We start from the raw sequence: 18,443 nt of genomic DNA on the forward strand, positions 1-18,443 counted from the left end.
TCTCGACCAAATAATGGTCTATGCACAGCGGGCATGAATAGAGGGTGTGTAACCAGTTGAGCCATCCCCCTAGACACGCTTTAACACCACTTCCGCATTGTCACGCGGCAGTGACGGTTTTGACGAAGCAGCCATCGTTGCTTTTCCTTGCCAACTTCTTCGCTGTTGGAGTGCGAAACTCATGGTTCGGAATTCTTCAGGAAACGAGCTGTTCATAGGGCGGCTACAATACTTCGCAACTGGGCTCCTATTGCAACGCTGTCGATCTGGCTTGCGTAGCGTTACCTTCTTAATGTGTTATATACGGGGTGTCCCAGCTAACTTTAGCCAGAGTTTTAGAAAAAATATGCGAATGCTACGTAGCTGGACAGAACCAAGGTAATGTTGTTAGCCGTCGCTTGGAAATATTCAAATTATTATTTGTTTTCATTAAGCCTAAGGAGGTAATTAGCCTTAATTAATTAATGAGCTTCTCAGATATTGTAATTAGATGAAAAGCGTCAATGAGAAAATTGTAGAGCCACATGAAAAACTCCTGATACAGCTTTCTTTTGCTCATTACGTGCTGCATAAGAGTGTTTTTCGGAGCATGAAAGGAGCCCGCAAATGCGCGTAAAATTGCCGCGTCCACTTGGGAGAGACGTGAGAAATACAAGAAATAAAGATAGAAAGCCACAGCCAATGGAATGCAGTGGATAGGGATCATATGTTAGCATGGAGCATGTGAGGGTTCGCAGCTGCGAGAAGATTGTTTCTCTTGTTCTTTGTTTGATGTCGCTGCAACTTTTGCGAGACCACAGAGACGATCAATACATCCACGCATACAGGGACCTCCGCTGACATATGAGTTCCGCGAACAGCATTCAATCGCCTTCTTTGCACAGGTGGTATCTGTTGTGATTGCGGACAAAGTGCTCTTTATACAATGTCTATGCGAGTATGAAAAATAGAATGAAAAATAAATTAGAAATTGCATGACCAAGGGAAGCAATAAACATCAACATAAACATCAACATTAAGAATCTCTAATAAATGGTGCACAAATACTCATATAGCTTCATAAACATGCTATATAATGTACACAATATATAACCTGTAGTAAATGAGTAAAACATACCGAGAAAATACTCATTCATGCACCATATATGTCGGCAAACTTGGAAACACGTCTCTGGCGCGTTGGGCATGCATGTAAGCCTACCTATGCTTCCATCTATTCTACTAGAAAGTGGGCTGAACTTGTGTATTAGAAATGACTCACCAACTTCTCTGCCGCAGTGAGCGGAGAAACCTAATTTCAAAATAGTACATATATATATATATATATATATATATATATATATATATATATATATATATATATATATATATATATATATATATATATATATATATACAGTGAAAGCTCGTTAATTCGAACTTCAATAATTCGAATTTATGAATAATTCGAACTGTACGATTTGGTCCGGCCAACCTCCACAGAAGTCTATGTATAAAAAGTCCGTTAATTCGAACGCGAGAAGGTTCCCTCACGGATAATTCGAACTACGCTCGCCTGGCACACGGCCAGAGGAACGCGCCTACTGCCTACACACAAGGCTGTATTGCCTCCGAAACGGAGAGAACGGCGAGAGAAGGCAAAATCGGAATAAAATCTAACCGACGCGGGGTCAGCCAGAAGGCAGCCGCGGCTGTCGCCTCTCCGTTCTAGGTAACCTCCGAGACTTCTTGCCCGTTGCGAATCTCGGAGGCTTTGCAAATCTTGTACAGCTGCTAATGTTGTGCGGAGATGGCACGGTAAGCTCCAAAACACGGCGAATCAAGTACGTCGCAGCTGCGCTTGCAATCAAGAACCAACGAATCAGGGCCTTCGCCACCTTCACATGTTCAGCGTCTTTGTCTCGGCAGTCTTCATCGGTTGTGCACCTCTGTTTTCAGCTTAGGAGGTATCGGCCGTCGCGATTCATTGTGATGGTGTTAAGGCCCGGCTAACGTTCGTTTCGGTGGACATCGGTGGTGTGGCACAGTCGGACCCAGAGCTTCGACTTGAAGATGGCGTGTGCCCGCGGCACACGCCATCACTTTCTGACACGCCAAATTTCTGACATGCCCTACTGCTTCCAAATCGCAGTGTACTGTTGCCCTCCTTCACTTTCGTTAGTTCGAACTTTCGTTAATTCGAACTGAAGCGGCTTCCCCTTGCGGTTCGAATTAACGAGCTTTTACTGTATATATATATATATATATATATATATATATATATATATATATATATATATATATATATATATATATATATATATATATATATATATATACATATATATATATATATATATATATATATATATATATATATATATATATATATATATACGTCAGCAGTACTTCTCTCCTCGAAGACGCGGCACGTATGTCGAGTGAGCTCCTGAAAAACGCTTTGCACTGCGGGGAACGTCGTTTACATCATGTATCCAGGACCTCAACGAGGTGTGACGTAATGCTAACGCACTTTTGTGGCTTCTGAAGCTGGATTGCCGCTGAATGTTTATTGAACAGTATTCCTTATAGTTATTGTGTGCAACGGTACAAAAGCAATGGTATTGTGTCAGCTATAGCCTTGGGCTGATTTCACAAGGCTATGACTTGGCATTCACAGCGTCGTGTCTGTGCGCCTTAATTTACTATGATCTAGTTGTCAATTCCAATATTTCTAGTCTACTGTTAACTAAAGCTGAAAAAGAGTGTGTACAGTGTGCGCTGATTTTGTCACCATATATTATGAGAATATTTCTTCAATGCTGATATGTTGGAGAGAGAGAGAGCAAAAAAAAAGAAGAAAGACAGAAGACGGGAATCTTATCTAGAAAATTATCTGGCTGGCTACCCTACTCTGCGAAATACGATGAGCAAAACGAGAACAAGATGAAAGCAGGAGCCAACGTTTCGACAAGTGGACTTGTCTTCTTTAGGTCTTGACGAAGACAAGTCCACTTGTCGAGACGTTGGCTCCTGCTTTCACCTTGTTCTCGTTCGGCTCATCGTCTCTAATTTCCATCTCTCGCCTTCCCCGTCTTTCCTCTACTTTGGGAAAGGGGAACATCGCAATAGAAAGGAGAAAGGGAGAAAGGTGAGGGCGATGAATGTGTTGCACCTGGGCGCGGACAGCATCACCCAGTCAAGGGTGCTCCCGCTAGCGCGTCGTTTTTAAAAAGCACAAGAGTGCCCTCACTGCCCTCTGGGTCAATAACGGCATGGTACGTTGGAAACTCCTCAATGCTTTTAGGTGGCTCAAATAACGTGGGACATCGGGTAAATAATATAATTCGTAAGGAACACATGACGAATTTAGGGCTTTCGTACTGGCGAATGATGGCTCAATGTTCCTTTTTAGGTAAGCATTTGGCGGTTTGACTCCTGTACAGCTGTCGCAAGCGCTGCTCTTGGTAAGAGTGAGTGGCTCTATGAATCATAAGTGTGAGCATGCTTGCCTTGGTAATGTTGCAGTGCTTGAGTACCGTAAAATGAGCTCGTTCGGGCATAAATATGCGTGTGTCTCTGGAGGAACCTTTCGGAGAACGTGAGTCCCACGAAGGGAAACGACACAAAAGAAGGAAAGATTGCTTTTGAATGTTGCGTACGCAAAGCCAAGGTCAAATTAACATCGTTATGGAGACGGCACAGAGTGGTGGCACTCTCGCGCTGTGAAGGACGCTGAGCCAATTTCGCGCACGCCACAGCGGAGGCGGTCGGACATCGTAGGGAATTTCCCTTTTTCTTTCTTAGCACTCACGTGTGTTGCGAGGGTCAGGAGCCGCGTGCTTGTCGAACGCAAAAGTGTGGAAGACGCAAAGATCCCAATTTCTGCGACCACTCTTCGCCGAAGAGTTCCCCTGGCTGAGAAACTGTTGTAAGAATAAGTTTGCTAGAAAAGAAATTAAGACCTCGTAGAAATTATTACGTAAGAGTGGGACAAGCAGAATCATTTGGAAGCTCCTTTAAATATAGCATTCGTCCTCATCTGTCTTTGCTTGGCTGGGCACGAACTGTGTCTTCCTCTACAATTTGACGTAAAGAGACACAGCCTTAGAGCCAGCCATACCGGAAGTCTCAACTATCATGCACCAAGATCTTAAAATATGTGGAAATGCCGCGTAGATGGATGGAACCAAGGTAATGCTGTTTGCCATCGCTTGGAGGTTTGCCCCGCGACTGGCCGCTCGAGGCACTTTGCGTGTATTCGCGGGCTTCTTTCACGCTCGGAAAAATACCTTTATGTAGCACGTATCGAGCAACAGAAAGGTGTATCGGGAGTTTTTCTTGTTGCCCTACAATTTTCTCATTGACACTTTTCATCTAATCATAATATTTGAGAAGCTGAATAATTAATTAAGGCTATTTATGTGATTAGGTGGAATGCAATAAATAATTAGTGTCTCCAAGCGACGGCAAAAAATTACCTTGGTTTGGTCCAGCCACGTGTCATTTGTCTATTTTTTTAAATGTTAATTCATGATAGTAGGGACAACCTTATAATGATACGGTGAGTGTAGTAGACCACTGACCGCTGTAATTCCTTGCTAAATAGGCGTGTAATGGACTCGCGGTTCGGGTGTGATTACGGTATTGTAGGCGCTGAACGGCCAGTCAATAAAGGAGTCGTCTATATCTGGCGCACAGACGATGCTCATTCATTTGGATGGGAACATGGAGGGCATGCAGTCATTAGTTGCCGTTGGATTTGTTGCCGTTGTCATGTTTGTTTAAGGTCTGTGAAGTAACTGCCAGGCTTCCGCAAGGTTTCCATGAAATCCCTGCGAGGAAGCGATGACGAGAAGTTGTCCTGGAACCAGCTTGAATGCATCCTTGTTTGCACTGCCGCAATGAAAAGCCCTCGGCTACAGACAACGAGTGTTGCATGTTTTTCTTGTTGTTGTTGTTGTGAGTGTTACAAGGGGAGAGAACGCAGCATGCGTTCCCTGCGCATCACACTGATGCTGTCACAGTGATTCTTCTGAAAAGTCAACAGTGACGAAGTTCGAGCTTACTCGATCTGCAAGGTGTCTTAAGAAGGAACATTGTAACCTAACCAGGACAACTTGATCTACGTCGCAGAACTGGCCTATTGATGAAACAAACGAGTTCCACTTGAATCCTTAGTGTAGTATCTGCTCGCCGCCAGCGTTGATATTTATTTTCCTAATGGGCGCGCCCCAGAAATACCCGTAGATCGCTCCGTAATCCTCCGACTGAGTGCGTCACCGTAGCTCCTAATAGCGAAATCCAGCGCATCGCCACCTGCAGCGACGCCGGCACGTGACGTTTCGACCTCAGAGGACGCATTGCGGAAGCAGCCGTGTAATTACCGGACGAGGTGACGCCGAATCACACCAACGGCCGAGAAGTAAAGACCCGCCAAAGTAGTGACGTCGTGGGGACAGGGCTGATGACGTAGCCTCGGGCCACGCATGGAGAAAGCAGCGCAGAGAGAAGCGGCGGGGTTTCCTTCGACGAGTGCCGCCGAGGTAAGCGGCTGCTGCCCGATGCGAGCGAGCGACGTGTGTGTAGCGACGCGTGCGCCCTTGAACGTGGTCGACTGCGACGAGAGAAAGAAAAAGAAAGCCACCACGGCCGCACAAGGAGGGATACCGAAGTTGTGCTTTATTCGCACGTTGGATTTCTTGCCGGTCGGTTGCAGCAGCCACGCTCTCCAGTCGCTTCGACTTATGAGAACGTGAGTAGATGCCGCTTGGCCCGAGTCACTTCACTAACGCAAGGCAGCATGAACGAATCTTAACAGTTTCAGTGAGACGATGCAGATTATGAGTGCAGTGGTTATGTTGTGTCTCCAGGGCATCTCGTCAGTCTCATAAAAAAAGATCGCCTTGACGACTTGTCGCGCTCGTCAACAATGTACATGAGGTGAGGTAGGCTACCGTTCTTCGGTTTATTTGGTTTTGAAGAGTTAAGAGGTTTTGAAGAGTCTTGAAGGTTTTGGTTTTTCAGTGTTAAAGAACTATTACGCATGTGCAGAGTAACTTAGTGCATCACGCTTTGGGCCCCGAGTGTTGTGTTTTGGTGGAGCACTTAGCTAGGTGTTATGTCATTTTGGCGGCGTAACGTAAAGCGTGTGCAGATATTTACCCTTCTTGTTTAGGGCAAGCTCGTCAGTCATGACTTATTCTTGCTAGGAAGTGCTCTCGAAGGACGATACTTTGGTTAAAATTCTAGCGCTGACATAAATGTCTCATAAATAGATATCATAGCAGTTAGTACTTTGCAGGAGCACACTGGAGGCCTGTCAGGGCCAACCCATACAGCTTTCATACCTTCCTAAGGTAATCTAAATTACAATGATCTGCATATGTGAGGCTGACTAAAGTGCACTACCAAAACGTCGTTTCTGTACAATGTACCAGATTATGGCGCACAGGCCTTTTTGTACAAACTTTATGAATCACCTAATACTGTCATAAACAAAGGTTCATAAACGATGGCTTCTGAAAGCGCTGAAATGGTAGACGTTTAGCTATTACTTTAACTTATCCGCACATCAAGACGCCCTACGTGACGGCCCACTCCCATATTCGGTACCTCACATCAGCCTATAGTGTACTTCTGTATACCTTGTAGGGGCTATCGGTGCCTCGGAACCCATAGACACATCTATAGCTACAGTAGCAGGGAGACGTGGTCTTTAGATAATAATTGTTCATACTCGACAAATCAACGCTAAAACTGTCGAGAATAAAGAAAGACATTTGTAGTTTTGAGTCAGCGCTCATGTTTGAAGTTCGGTTTCTTTGTCCTCGTCTCTTCTAGCGCTGTTTTGACTAGACGTGAGACGAGCAGCAAATTTTCATTCTGGTCCAGTACTAATTATAGCCTTTTTTCACAGTTGACTGAGCGATCTCAATATCTTTACAATTTCAGAAAGATTGCTAACTTTCGTTACCCGGCCAGATCACTCCACGACAATAACGGTACCGATGTTGCCTCGTCTTCGTTTCGATTACGTTGGTATCAGACATTCAGTTTTTTGAAAAAAATATAGATATTAACGCAATCGAAGAGGTATGTGACAGGGAAGTGACATCAGCAAAATATTGAAGCCGTCGCGTCATAGGCGGGCAACAGAAATACGCCCTGGTGGAAGCGACAAGAAAAAGTGTCTTGCAGCCATGCATTGTCACACGTGGCCAACAACACGTCAGGACCTTCCACGGCTTCTCTCAACCAGAATCGACAGAACCTTGACAGGCGGAAGCTATGGAATATTCCGCCCAGCAAATGTGCCGACCAGACAAACAATAACGGAACACCCATGCCTGTGGTAGCGCAAACGACCACCTCAATTTCGACAAAGTAAAATGAGCTCCGCTAGGGAGCCATTAGACGGTTTGTAGAATTGAGGAAAGCGCGCATTGTGGAGCTCCCGCGCTTCTCTGTTTTTGCGTCGCTTGCTGGCTTGCGTGGGCGACCTTGAGGTATATGAGATGTGCTCGAGGTGATGGACTCGCGCTGTAGTCGCGCATCGCTTCTCTTTCTTGATTTGTGTGCCTTTTTTCTTCCTTTCGTACTTGTGTCGTCTTTTCTTTTTTCTTTTTTGTATGGCGCTCGCGAGCGTTGGCGTTTGCATCGAGAAAGCCAGCCTGTTTCGTGGAAGGAGTTGTTATGCGGCCCCCGACAGCTCGCCTCCATCGCGCTAAAGGCTGGTTAAAACCATGCAGCCTTATGAAATCTACAGCTAGCGTCAGTCAGTCATTCGCAAAGCGATTCGCACGTAAGGACACTACTGTGACAGCAGTTTGAATGGCCGGTCATGGCAGTAAGCGCTAATGATGGAAGTCTACTTGGTCAATTGGTGCAACATATCTTAAATGGATGCGCGGTTTAACAGCGGGGGTGAAGAAAGACTTGAGCGTCTGTCCTGTCAAGTCTTCACCCCTGCAGTGAACGCGCTCATCCTTTTACGATAGTACGCGTTGCGTTTGTCCAGCCGCCGACCAGCCAATCAGCAATTACTTTCACGAGCAACCGGTTTCGCTCCCCGGTCCACCTCCTCGCCAGTCGACACCAGCAATGAACCTCCATAACGTTGTACGTAATTCTCTTGCGTTGTTCGCCTTACATTGGTTGCAGCTTAACCACGCAAAATAGGGGTAGGCGTGAGGTTACGCACGAAGTCGATGTGTTTGCATGGCAAGATATCCTTTTCCAAGAACAGCTAGTAACACGTGGCTGGATTCAGCCAAGGCAAGTCAATTTATTTCCATTTGTGCACACAAGGACGTCACCATGTCTGAATGGTATGCTTTCGAGAAAATGTGGATGGTGCAATGCGTTCTATCGTGAGTGGCATGCATTCGTCTGGAAAACGCAATAATTCTCCTTATCTGTACTCACGTTACATCCTTTTGGCTCTTAAGCGGATCAGGGGATAAGTGTATACGAAAGGACAAGCTACCCTATATCCATGGGTGACATGTATCGAAATCCCGGCTTTCATGGAAACCCAGCGACATTCGTCCTTGGTTTCTGTAGCAGGCAACCACACCCTATAACTTTAAACTCTGTCTCTGAAAACCACAATACTTAGTTAGTACCATGGCTTTTATTTTTGTTCCTGTTAGTTCCACCTGAAGTTGTTGTCATTAATCTGGGTGATACGCTTAATGGTTAGTATATGTTCACTTGAGAAGACCACCTGTTTTTCATTCTTTTAAGCGTCTAAAAACTGCAGGAAAACATTTATTTGGTCAACACTTTCTATGCGAGGTTTGCAATAGGAAGTTGTCGCTAGGAGTTACAGCTAATGTTTCTCAACGCTGTCAATCTTGGTTATTTTTCGGACGCTGGCACTTTTAAACAGAGGTCGCCCATGTTAGCAAAGTATCCCATTGTTTGCCTCTAAGAACCAATGGAAGCGTCGCAACATCCAGGATCTTCCTTGAGCGCGAGAAATGACATAGAGACGGACCATTGTCTCCACAAGAACGTTTATATGCAGTCTCATCTGTTTTCACGCCTTGAAGGTTGCGATGGTCACATATATATTAAGGTGTCCATGTCATGAAAACCCAAGCTTGATATTTTTGTCGCATAACTGCATATTCTTGGAAATTTCACCGCAGTGTACCAAAGATCTCTTCACTATGGACTTGAAAATTCTTATGGATCCGACCTACCTGTCAACTAGACACAACCTTAGCAGATAGCAGGAGGGTTCCCGATGGGCGACAGCCTTTACCGTGGTTGAACATCACGACAGGTAAGTGGTTGCCTGTCATGTAAAGTACGGCGAATTAAGTGAACTAAGTCCATATAAATTTTATAGACTACTATTATGGACATACGCGTACACTAATATATATATATATATATATATATATATATATATATATATATATATATATATATATATATATATATATATATATATATATATATATATATATATATATATATGTATGTATGTATGTATGTATGTATGTATATATATATATATAATTTGTGCGTCCTAATATCTGCAGACTGTCATCAGCATTGGTTCGTAACGTCATTTTAGTCAAACTTGCAGTTCACAAATATATAGACATCTACTTTAGAGAAAGACTAAATCCTATCTTACGTTAAAGGTTCAATTAGGTCGCTACAGCCTCGTTAGACTATAGTCGTCTCAGTCTCATGAAATGAGGCCTTTATGACACATTGACACTTAAATTAGAGCTAGTCGAAGAGAAGCTTAGGAGGTTGCTCATGTATTAACGAAACTGTACTAACCCCACTTCTGCACCTACGCAGGCGGCGTCAATGTTCGGCACGCTAGAGCCATGCGAGAGGCCCCTACCGTTCCCACATGGCTCTGGCTCTGGCTACTGGCTTGGGGCCCGGGCTCTCGGGCCTGGAAACGGGACGAGATGCCCTCTCACAGCCGGGCACGAACCCTCGACTCACTCTACATTTCGCCGCAGTACGCCGTCGCCCTGACCGTTGGCACGGGCAAATTGCTGGCCGCCTGGTCGCGCAGCAACTGCGGCATCCAGCACACCAGCGATGGTGGCCTGCTCATCACCGGGCACCAATGTTACGAAGTGCCTACCGTCGACATGTCCACGTGGCCCGTGCCGGCATCTGGCATTGCGATGCACCTTACGTCAGTGCGTTACCTCTCCGAGAGGAGCTTCGCAGGCTACGGTCCTGCACACCATGTGCGCCGCTTGGAGATGCTGCAGAACAAGATCACCAACATTCGCCGGAGGTCGTTTGTCGGCTTCTCCAACGTCACTTTCCTCAACCTGGCCGACAATCCCATCAAGTTCCTGTCCGGCGAGTCCTTCGTCGGCCTCGACAGCCTGAAGGTTTTGATATTGTTCAGAACGTGGCTGCACGAGTTTTCTACTGTAGTGGCAGCTATCAGTCCTCACGTGCTGCCCAGTCTCGAGATCCTGAATCTTGGCGGCACGCAGATATGGCGCATAGAGGAGCACGATCTGGTTCCCATGGAAAACTCGTCGCTCAAGCACCTCCAGATCAACCTGTGTGACACGCTGGCTTTCATGCACCCTCATGCATTAAAGCCTCTCAAACATTTAGAGGGCTTTTACTTCAGGGACAATCTGAACATGCAACTCGATAACATTGTCGACGTCATCACCAACATTACTCAAGAAACTTTTCGTGTTATTGACGTCAGTCAGCCAGTTTCGAAGACAGCCACTTACACAATTTTAGAATCAGTGTCTAGTACAACGGCGGAAATCGTGATTTTTATTCGGCTTACAGACGCTACCTTAACCAAAGACTTCTTTCCCCTCATGCCGCGAGTGAAGTGCATAGTGCTAGAATCTGGGAAGATAAGGGACTTCAAACCGAAGGCTGTAGCCAACCTTCCGAATCTTGAAGAAATAAGCTTTGTCAGGAACCAGTTTCTAGGGATTCCTTCTGGAATCCTGGAGCCAAGACTAAAAGTACTGGACTTGAGTGGCTATGATCGGGGTTTTATTCAACTAGATGTTCCTGACTATGTATTTGACAAAATGTCTAACCTTAGAGAACTTTATCTCCGTTACAAAGCATTGCCTTCACTAACAGAGTTTACATTCTGGGGTCTGGTAAGCTTAGAGAACTTGGACTTGAAGAAATGCTCTATAGATTCACTCCCTGAGGGAGTATTTAAGCACCTTAGAAAGCTTAAGCACATCAATCTCAGTCGAAACCCCATATTTCGCCCCGGCTCCTCTGTTAATATGAGGGCGTTTCAAGGTATAAGCTCTTTAAGGACCCTCATGCTTTCCGATACCAAACTAACAGACCTCACGACGTCATTATCATTTGAAGATCTTCAGAGCTTAGAATACATGGACCTGTCGAACAACTCAATATCAGTGCTTCCCGACGGCTTCTTCAAAACAAGCCATAACCTCGAGCATCTCAATCTACGTCAAAACCTCATAGACAGTTGGAAGCCAGCAAGGTCATGCCTAGAAAAGCTTAAGAGTTTAGATTTGTCGGTTAACAAAATCCGGTATCTCGATCCCGACGCTTTGGGAAGCTTTGACCGCCTTCACATCCTAGACCTCTCTGAAAACGTTTTTTCGTGCACGTGCGGCATCCGCCATTTCGTGGAGTGGTTGAAGGATACGAACGTCACGGTACGTTATCTGCCGTACACTGCGCTGTATGCGTGCAGCGATCCTCTAGAGCTGGACGGGAGGGCTATCCTCTCCGTTGGCTCTCTCCTGCAACGAACGTGTAAGCCCACCGTGCTAGTAAGCATCGCGTGTGTGGGCGTCGTTATTCTAGTCTTCATCAGCCTGCTCGTAGCTGGCTACATTTACAGGCACCGCTTCAACCGCTGGCTTCGGTCGCAATCCACGGCATGTTCCGCCGCCAACAAGGCGTACTTGTACGACGCATTCGTCTCCTACTGCAATAGCGACACTCAGTGGGTCATCAGCAGGCTGCTGCCCCAGCTTGAGTGCAGCACTATAGGAAACCTTAAGCTTTGCGTCTACGACCGGGACTTCGTTGCCGGACGCAACATTAGCGAATGCATCTTGGAGAGCATTAAGCAGAGCCGAAAGATTATCTTGGTCCTCTCCAACAGCTTCCTTCAGAGTCCTTGGTGCAAGTTCGAAACGGACCTCGCACAGTACACGCTTCTCGAAGAGAACCGCGACGCCTTCATCCTGCTCAAGATATCCCGCCTCGATGAGACGCTTCTGTCGCCAAAGCTGAACTACCTACTCAAGACGCGTATCCACCTGAGCTGGTCTCAGTCTCCCAAGGAGGAAGTAGCTTTCTTCACCAAGCTGCACAAGGCTTTAACAGACGACGGACCTCGACCTCACTGTGAAGAAAGAGCACCGGTCGCCACTAAAAGGTTTATATTCTTCAAGAAAATCAAGAGGAAAGCCACCCTCGTCTAGTTCAGGTTCATAATTTTATCGAGATCATGTGTTCACTGCTGTGTGCTAAGAAATGTGTCATGTGTGCTGCACGTAGTTGTGCGAGTGAGCAAGTCAAATGTTTGTTGTTTGTTGTACGTCTTTCGTGGTAAATAAAACTGGTGCTTCATTTAAGAGCACTTTCACACCATCTGCTGTCGTAAAACGCTAACCACTCTGTTTACAAACAATTCGGATACAATCGTGTCGCAATTCTTCATTTCACTTGGCACTGTATACAGCTATGTGCCTTTTGAACATGAGATTACGTGGTAATTTCTAACTTGCAACTCTGCGATCAAATTAATCCCAAACAAAGCCTAGCCAAATCTTTGTAATTTTTTCAAACTTCTTTCGGGACAGGAAAAAAATGTTATGTGACCGATAGCACAAAATAAGAAGTATGAAAAAAAACTCATCGAGATCACACGCAGTGTAGGAATCGCTGTAAGCGAAGTTTCGATGAGCCTGCCATACAAACCGGCCCATCACCGTAAGAAACGCCAATGGATTTCAGCAACGAACGTGTTCCGTATCAATTCCCATGGCGGACCAAATTCGGAGGGGGAGCATTACGCGGTTCAATGTCGTCCAATTACGTCGGAACCAAGGACGAAGTAGATTACATGTTTGCAGTGCAAGTCACGTCATGCTCGTCCGCGGAATTTGGTATGTCGTGTTAATCAGTCGTGGTGGCGTACCTTGCAGAGAAAAGCCAAGTTTTATTCAGGGGCAATTCTCAAACGACCACTTTCAGTGACACCGACATCTCCGCAAGATTTCGTGTGTCTCGGCAATGGGTGCGTTGGAAGTGGACGGCCGATAGTGTTCCCGACACCGTGTGAAGATAGTGAACATGGCACAGCCCCAGCCGTCGCTGGAGTAAATTAGTCGTATTCATCCAGTAAATGAGATTTTCTTGAGCCCGATCTAATGGGAAGACAACCGGGTTTATCACTTTTGTCGTGGGAGCACTTCAAACACTGGGCCCATATTCACATAAAAGTCATTGCGCTAGAACCATTCGGGAGCATATTCTAGCTACTCGGCCTGCAGGACATAGCATTATTGTAGGCAGCTTGCCATTAGCAAACAACACTTACTTACAAACGAAAGTTTCGTGAATGCAGAAAAATGGTTCGTAAAATGTTGCAAAATCCTGGCAAGAATTTGCGAAGCAATAATACTCGTCGGCGAAAATGAATTAACCTATTATATTCTCAGCAATGGCCAACGTCTTAAGTGAGACCGGGTAGAGAAGCCACGGGGAGGGTTGCCCATTCAGACGGTGACACTATACTACCTTAAATTTGGCATGAAGGGCTGCGCGTCAATCTTTCGTCGATAGTCTGTGTGTCTAATACGTCATATCAGTCGTTTTCCACAATATAGAAGCAGAAATTGTTTTAGTATTACTGCTGAATGAGGTGTTTCCGTTAACACTAAGTGACACTGCACCCATTTTTATGGGTCGTATTTTACTTACAATACTCGAAAGCCGATACTACTCCTATTTTGATGTTGGGAACCTTTAAAAGGGTGTCTCAATGTGTGTATTTGTAGCCTAAGTGGGAATAATGTTGATAAAAAGCCTTCCCAAGCTTCTGTCAACTGTTTTTGTACTAATTCTTCATTGCCATGAAGAGGTCCTCCGATGTCTCTTCTTCCATACAGAAAGCAGATATTGACTACAGAGGTGTCGAGCTGGACAGGCGCACACAACGCCTGCTTGTCACTGTTGCCCGCTCCTCCATCCGCGAAAATGGACACAGTAAAAAAGCCACCACCGTCGCTAGCATGACTAGAAGCGGTGCTGCTTCATACCTTCAAGGCGAATAAATGCATGCACGTGCGCTACAGATGTAAACGCGCATAAATGCCCAGGAAAGTGCAGCGAAAGTCAGCCATCACTGTCTGTCGATCATTTCGTAGTGTAACGGAGGGGAAAGTGTGTGGTAGTGCGGTCCTCGCACTACAAGTGCTTGCCGCCTGTCCATACGCTGTTATTTGCTTTGTCTGAACTATTATCAAGAATATCAGGCGAATGGCTTCTCACAATTAAACCAGTGGTGCTTTCTCCCATGAGCGCTCACTTAATTTGTAGCAATGAGGTAGAACAATGTGAGCAAGCCTCAACAGACGTAAAAACGGGCAAGCTTCACACAAAAAATGAAGATTAAGCGTTTGGATCTAAAAAAAAAAAATGAGTTCAGGCCATAGAGCAAAGCATCGACTGCGATAGCAAGGTTTTCCAAATATTTGCGTCAGTAGAAATAATAGTACTATTCATATCAACATAATTCCTTAGTACACATCTAAAAAATAGTGCTCCCTATTTTGGTCATATGCTGTGTTCAGAGAGGTGAAGACGCAGACGAAGAACAACATCATTCAGCTGCTGACGGTCAGGAAATGTATATGGGATATGCTAGAGTGACAGCCTGTCAGCAATGGGTGCGGTCTAAAACCCTTTCAGATGCTATTGTGATAGTGGTCGAAGCAGTGCTGACAGAAGCTACGGAACGACTAGCATAAAGGTTTTCGGAGACTCTAGATCAAGTGCTTACACCTCAAATGATTCGGCTTTTCAATTCTGTAGCGAGTTCCAATGCTAGCTCGCAGATTGCTGCTCATCCCTTTACATGGAATGCTGAACAGCCGATAGACCTTGTGGGAGTTCCTTCGGTCTACCGGGGCGCAGTCGTTGCTGTGCCTAAGGCTCCGGACTTATTCGCCATTGCGAGGAAAACCTCTCCCAAATGCCTGCCCCTCGACCCGCGCGCCGTTTTCCCCGGGCGCCGCGGCCGCGTCCCGCGACGTCATGCTACGCGGCCCTGCGATTGGGTCGTGGGGCGTGACGTAGGGAAGAAGCCCCGACTGGGGACGATCGCGGTGCGCGGGGGTGTCGTGCTGCGAGAGGGACGAGCGCCGGTCACGAGAGGCAAGCTGCAAGGTACGTGAGCGACCAGCTATTTGTGTCCCCAACGCCCCGGCCTGGGGACGTTCACGTGCTTTGTTAGCTTGCGTAAGTGTGACTTGCTGAGTGGCTTTGCGTTCCGCCCTTGCGGTAGCCGCAGGCGCTCAGTGCATCACATTTTGCGTGTCCGAACCGTCGCAGACCATTGTCGGTGACGGGAAGCGCTAGGTAGCGTTTGCGAACGCATTTCGGCCCGCGCGCGTAAACCATTGTTCGACGCGGCGTGTAACCCGCCTTCCTCGCCATCGGGAACCGCGGGCGCCGAGTGTACTCCGTGTGTTTGTGTGCAGTCTGGTACATGTTGGCCATTGGTGATCAATAAACGCCTTAACTGTCCTGGACGCCGTGTGTTCCTGGGAGAGCGCCCATGCGTACGGCCAGAGCCGTCCAGGTCTTTCGGCTCGGTGCTCGAACCTGCGGTGGGTCTATCGCCGTGCGCCGTCGTGCCGCGTCGTGAGGCTCCACTTCTCGGGGGCCACTTGGCGACGCCGTGCGCGGAGACGTACTGTGAGCCCACATTTTGGCGCCCAACGTGGGGCAGTAATTGCCTTTGCATTGCTGCGGTGCGTAACGAGCCGGAGACCCGCTTGATCGGCCGGCCGTGCCATGTTTTCCAGCTTCAAGGAGTCGTCATTGTTGACGACTCTCGCGAATGTCGCCCTGTTCGATTAATCAGCCGATGCTGGTGTCGAGCGTGGAGGCACAGCTCAACTCCCAGAGCACGAAACACGGAGTGCAAGCTTAGTTGGCGCAAACCTACCAGATGCGTGTGATATGTCCACGCCGCTCCATGACGGGCGTGGATCTCTCAATGCAGCGATAAGCAACGATGAGCTTGCCGCCATGGAAGAGGGGAGACTGCCGCGAACCCCACCCGCATTGAGGAGCTTCGCGGCTGTGGCCTCCCCCACCACCGACAGCGAGCGCGGAGGGAGTAGGGGGTTACCGCCTGCCGCGAGCACCGTTGTGCGAGGTGGCGAGGTGGCCTCGAGTCGCGTAGGGTTGAGCGAGGTACCGCTAACCGAAATGAGGGGAGGGTTGCAGGTGCCCCAGCCTGCCCAAATCCCGCCTGCAGACGCTCCTGATGAGACGAGCGCACCGGACGCGAGGGCGTTGCTTGGCGAAGCCACGCGACTAATTCAGTCCCTTTCGAGTGCCCTCCGGACTTCCTTGGAGTCGCCAAGGCACTCGCGGCCGGTGGTTAAGCTGGCAGTGCCCACATATCGCGGGTACGCGGATGCGGTTAGTGTCACAGACTTCCTTGACAGTTTGGCGCACTATCAGGCAGCTGTGGGGCTTGATGACCGCGAAATGCTGGCTCGGGTTGTGCCCGTTGCTCTTACAGAGCGAGCAGCACAGTGGTACAGGCTTTCCGGCCACCGCGCAACGACGCTCGAAGATTTCAAGGCGGCTCTCCGCCACGAATTTTTGCCTGTCGACTACTATCGTAGAATGCGGCGCGAGCTCGAGTTGCGGACACAAGCCCCGGACGAATCACTCCTCGAGTATGTGCGAGCGATGGAGGAGCTGTTCCAGATGGCGGAGCCGACGGCCTCCAGCGACGAGAGAGTCGAGAGGGTGATAAGGCAGGCTCACCCAACCTTTGCGGCCTACCTGCGCGGAAGTCGCTTCCGTGATCTGGAGGACATGGCCGCCGAGGCCAAGCGTATACAAGGCGACCTGCTGGCCATGCGTGCCTACCGCCCTCCACCGCCCGCAAGCGAGGCGCTAGAGCCGCGCTGTGCATGGACGGGAACTCTTTTCCGTTCACGCCAACAGCAATCGCCCGCGCATTCCACCTTTGCGGTGGGCTTTGAAAACCGGCAAGCTTGGGGAATCAGCGAACGCGCCTTGGATCCTCATGCATACGCGCGGAGCGCGGCCAGCGCGGAGCAAAGGCCCAATCCGCCCCCTCAAATACGCCAAGCAATCCGCAGCAGCGCGCGCCCAGCTGAAGACGCATGTCCCGAACGGCCTGAGGGCAGCGCAGCGGGCGGAGGAGGACGACCGGGGCAGAGTGCTTTCAACCGCAGGAATGCGCGCGGCGGAGCCCGCTGTTTTGAGTGCAGTGAGCTGGGCCACATTGCTCGTTACTGCCCCAGACGCACCCTCCGGCAGGGAAACGGGGATGGGGGTCGGGCGTGAACGCACGTCCGACCGAAGTGATTGTCGCTCCCTCCGTGTGTCGTGCGGGCTTTCCCGCGGATGCATTCGCGCCATTCGTCACTGTCACTATTGCTGGTCGCGAATTTGCCGCGCTCCTCGACACAGGGGCCAGTGCGTCTTTGTTTGGCGACGACGTTTTGACCCTCTTGCAGCAGCGCTTTGTTCGCTTGCGCGAATGCCGAGCAACTTTTAACCTAGCCAGCGGCTCCGTTCCCGCAGGCGGGGCAGCGAGGCTGTCTGTTCGTTGGGATGGTCGAACGAGGCGCCATCGCTTCATTCATTTGCCTGGCTTGAGTGTTCCCGTGATTCTGGGTCGTGACTTTCTTCGTAAGACCCGTATAGTGGTAGACATTGCGAACGGAGGCTATAGGGTGGGACCGTTGTCCCCTTTGAGGCTTTTCGCTGACCCTCCGGCATGTGTCGCCGCGGAGCGAGTGGCGGGCCCGCACGGCGCGCTAGATAAGGGGGTTGAGCACTTTCTGGCGCAGTATTCTGCGTGCACTACCGCTCAGATAGACGTGCCTGCGCGAGGTGGCTTGTTCCACCCTTTGATCGCCCGTGCGGTAGGGCTGGAGCTCAAACAAAAATCTGACATGTCCGAAGTTCTGTTCAGCTATGACGACCTGTTCACAGAAGACCCAGGTTGCACTGACCTTGTACGCCACAGGATCGAGACTGGGGATACGCGTCCTTTGAAGTGCAACCCCAGGCCGGTTAGCCTGTCCAAGAGACAGGCTATCGATGGTGTGCTTAACGAGATGCTGGCGACCGGTGTCATCAAGCGTTCCGATAGCCCCTGGGCATCTCCTGTCGTCCTGGTTCCAAAAAAGGATGGTAGTTTCCGCCTTTGC

At 48.4% G+C, this 18,443-nt stretch overlaps 1 protein-coding gene across 1 annotated transcript; it reads left to right on the top strand.

Moving 5' to 3' along the window:
- The first annotated feature begins 5,511 nt into the window (after positions 1–5,511).
- On the top strand, positions 5,512–12,600 carry LOC135918109 (toll-like receptor 2). The gene is made up of 3 exons (XM_065451768.2): positions 5,512–5,734; positions 9,135–9,271; positions 9,805–12,600. The coding sequence occupies exon 3, from the start codon at positions 9,834–9,836 to the stop codon at positions 12,429–12,431; it is 2,598 nt and encodes an 865-aa protein (XP_065307840.1). The 5' UTR covers positions 5,512–5,734; positions 9,135–9,271; positions 9,805–9,833; the 3' UTR covers positions 12,432–12,600.
- Positions 12,601–18,443: the final 5,843 nt, after the last annotated feature.

Source organism: Dermacentor albipictus, chromosome 3 (assembly GCF_038994185.2).
Source record: "Dermacentor albipictus isolate Rhodes 1998 colony chromosome 3, USDA_Dalb.pri_finalv2, whole genome shotgun sequence".
In the NCBI taxonomy this organism is placed as follows: Eukaryota; Metazoa; Arthropoda; class Arachnida; order Ixodida; family Ixodidae; genus Dermacentor; species Dermacentor albipictus.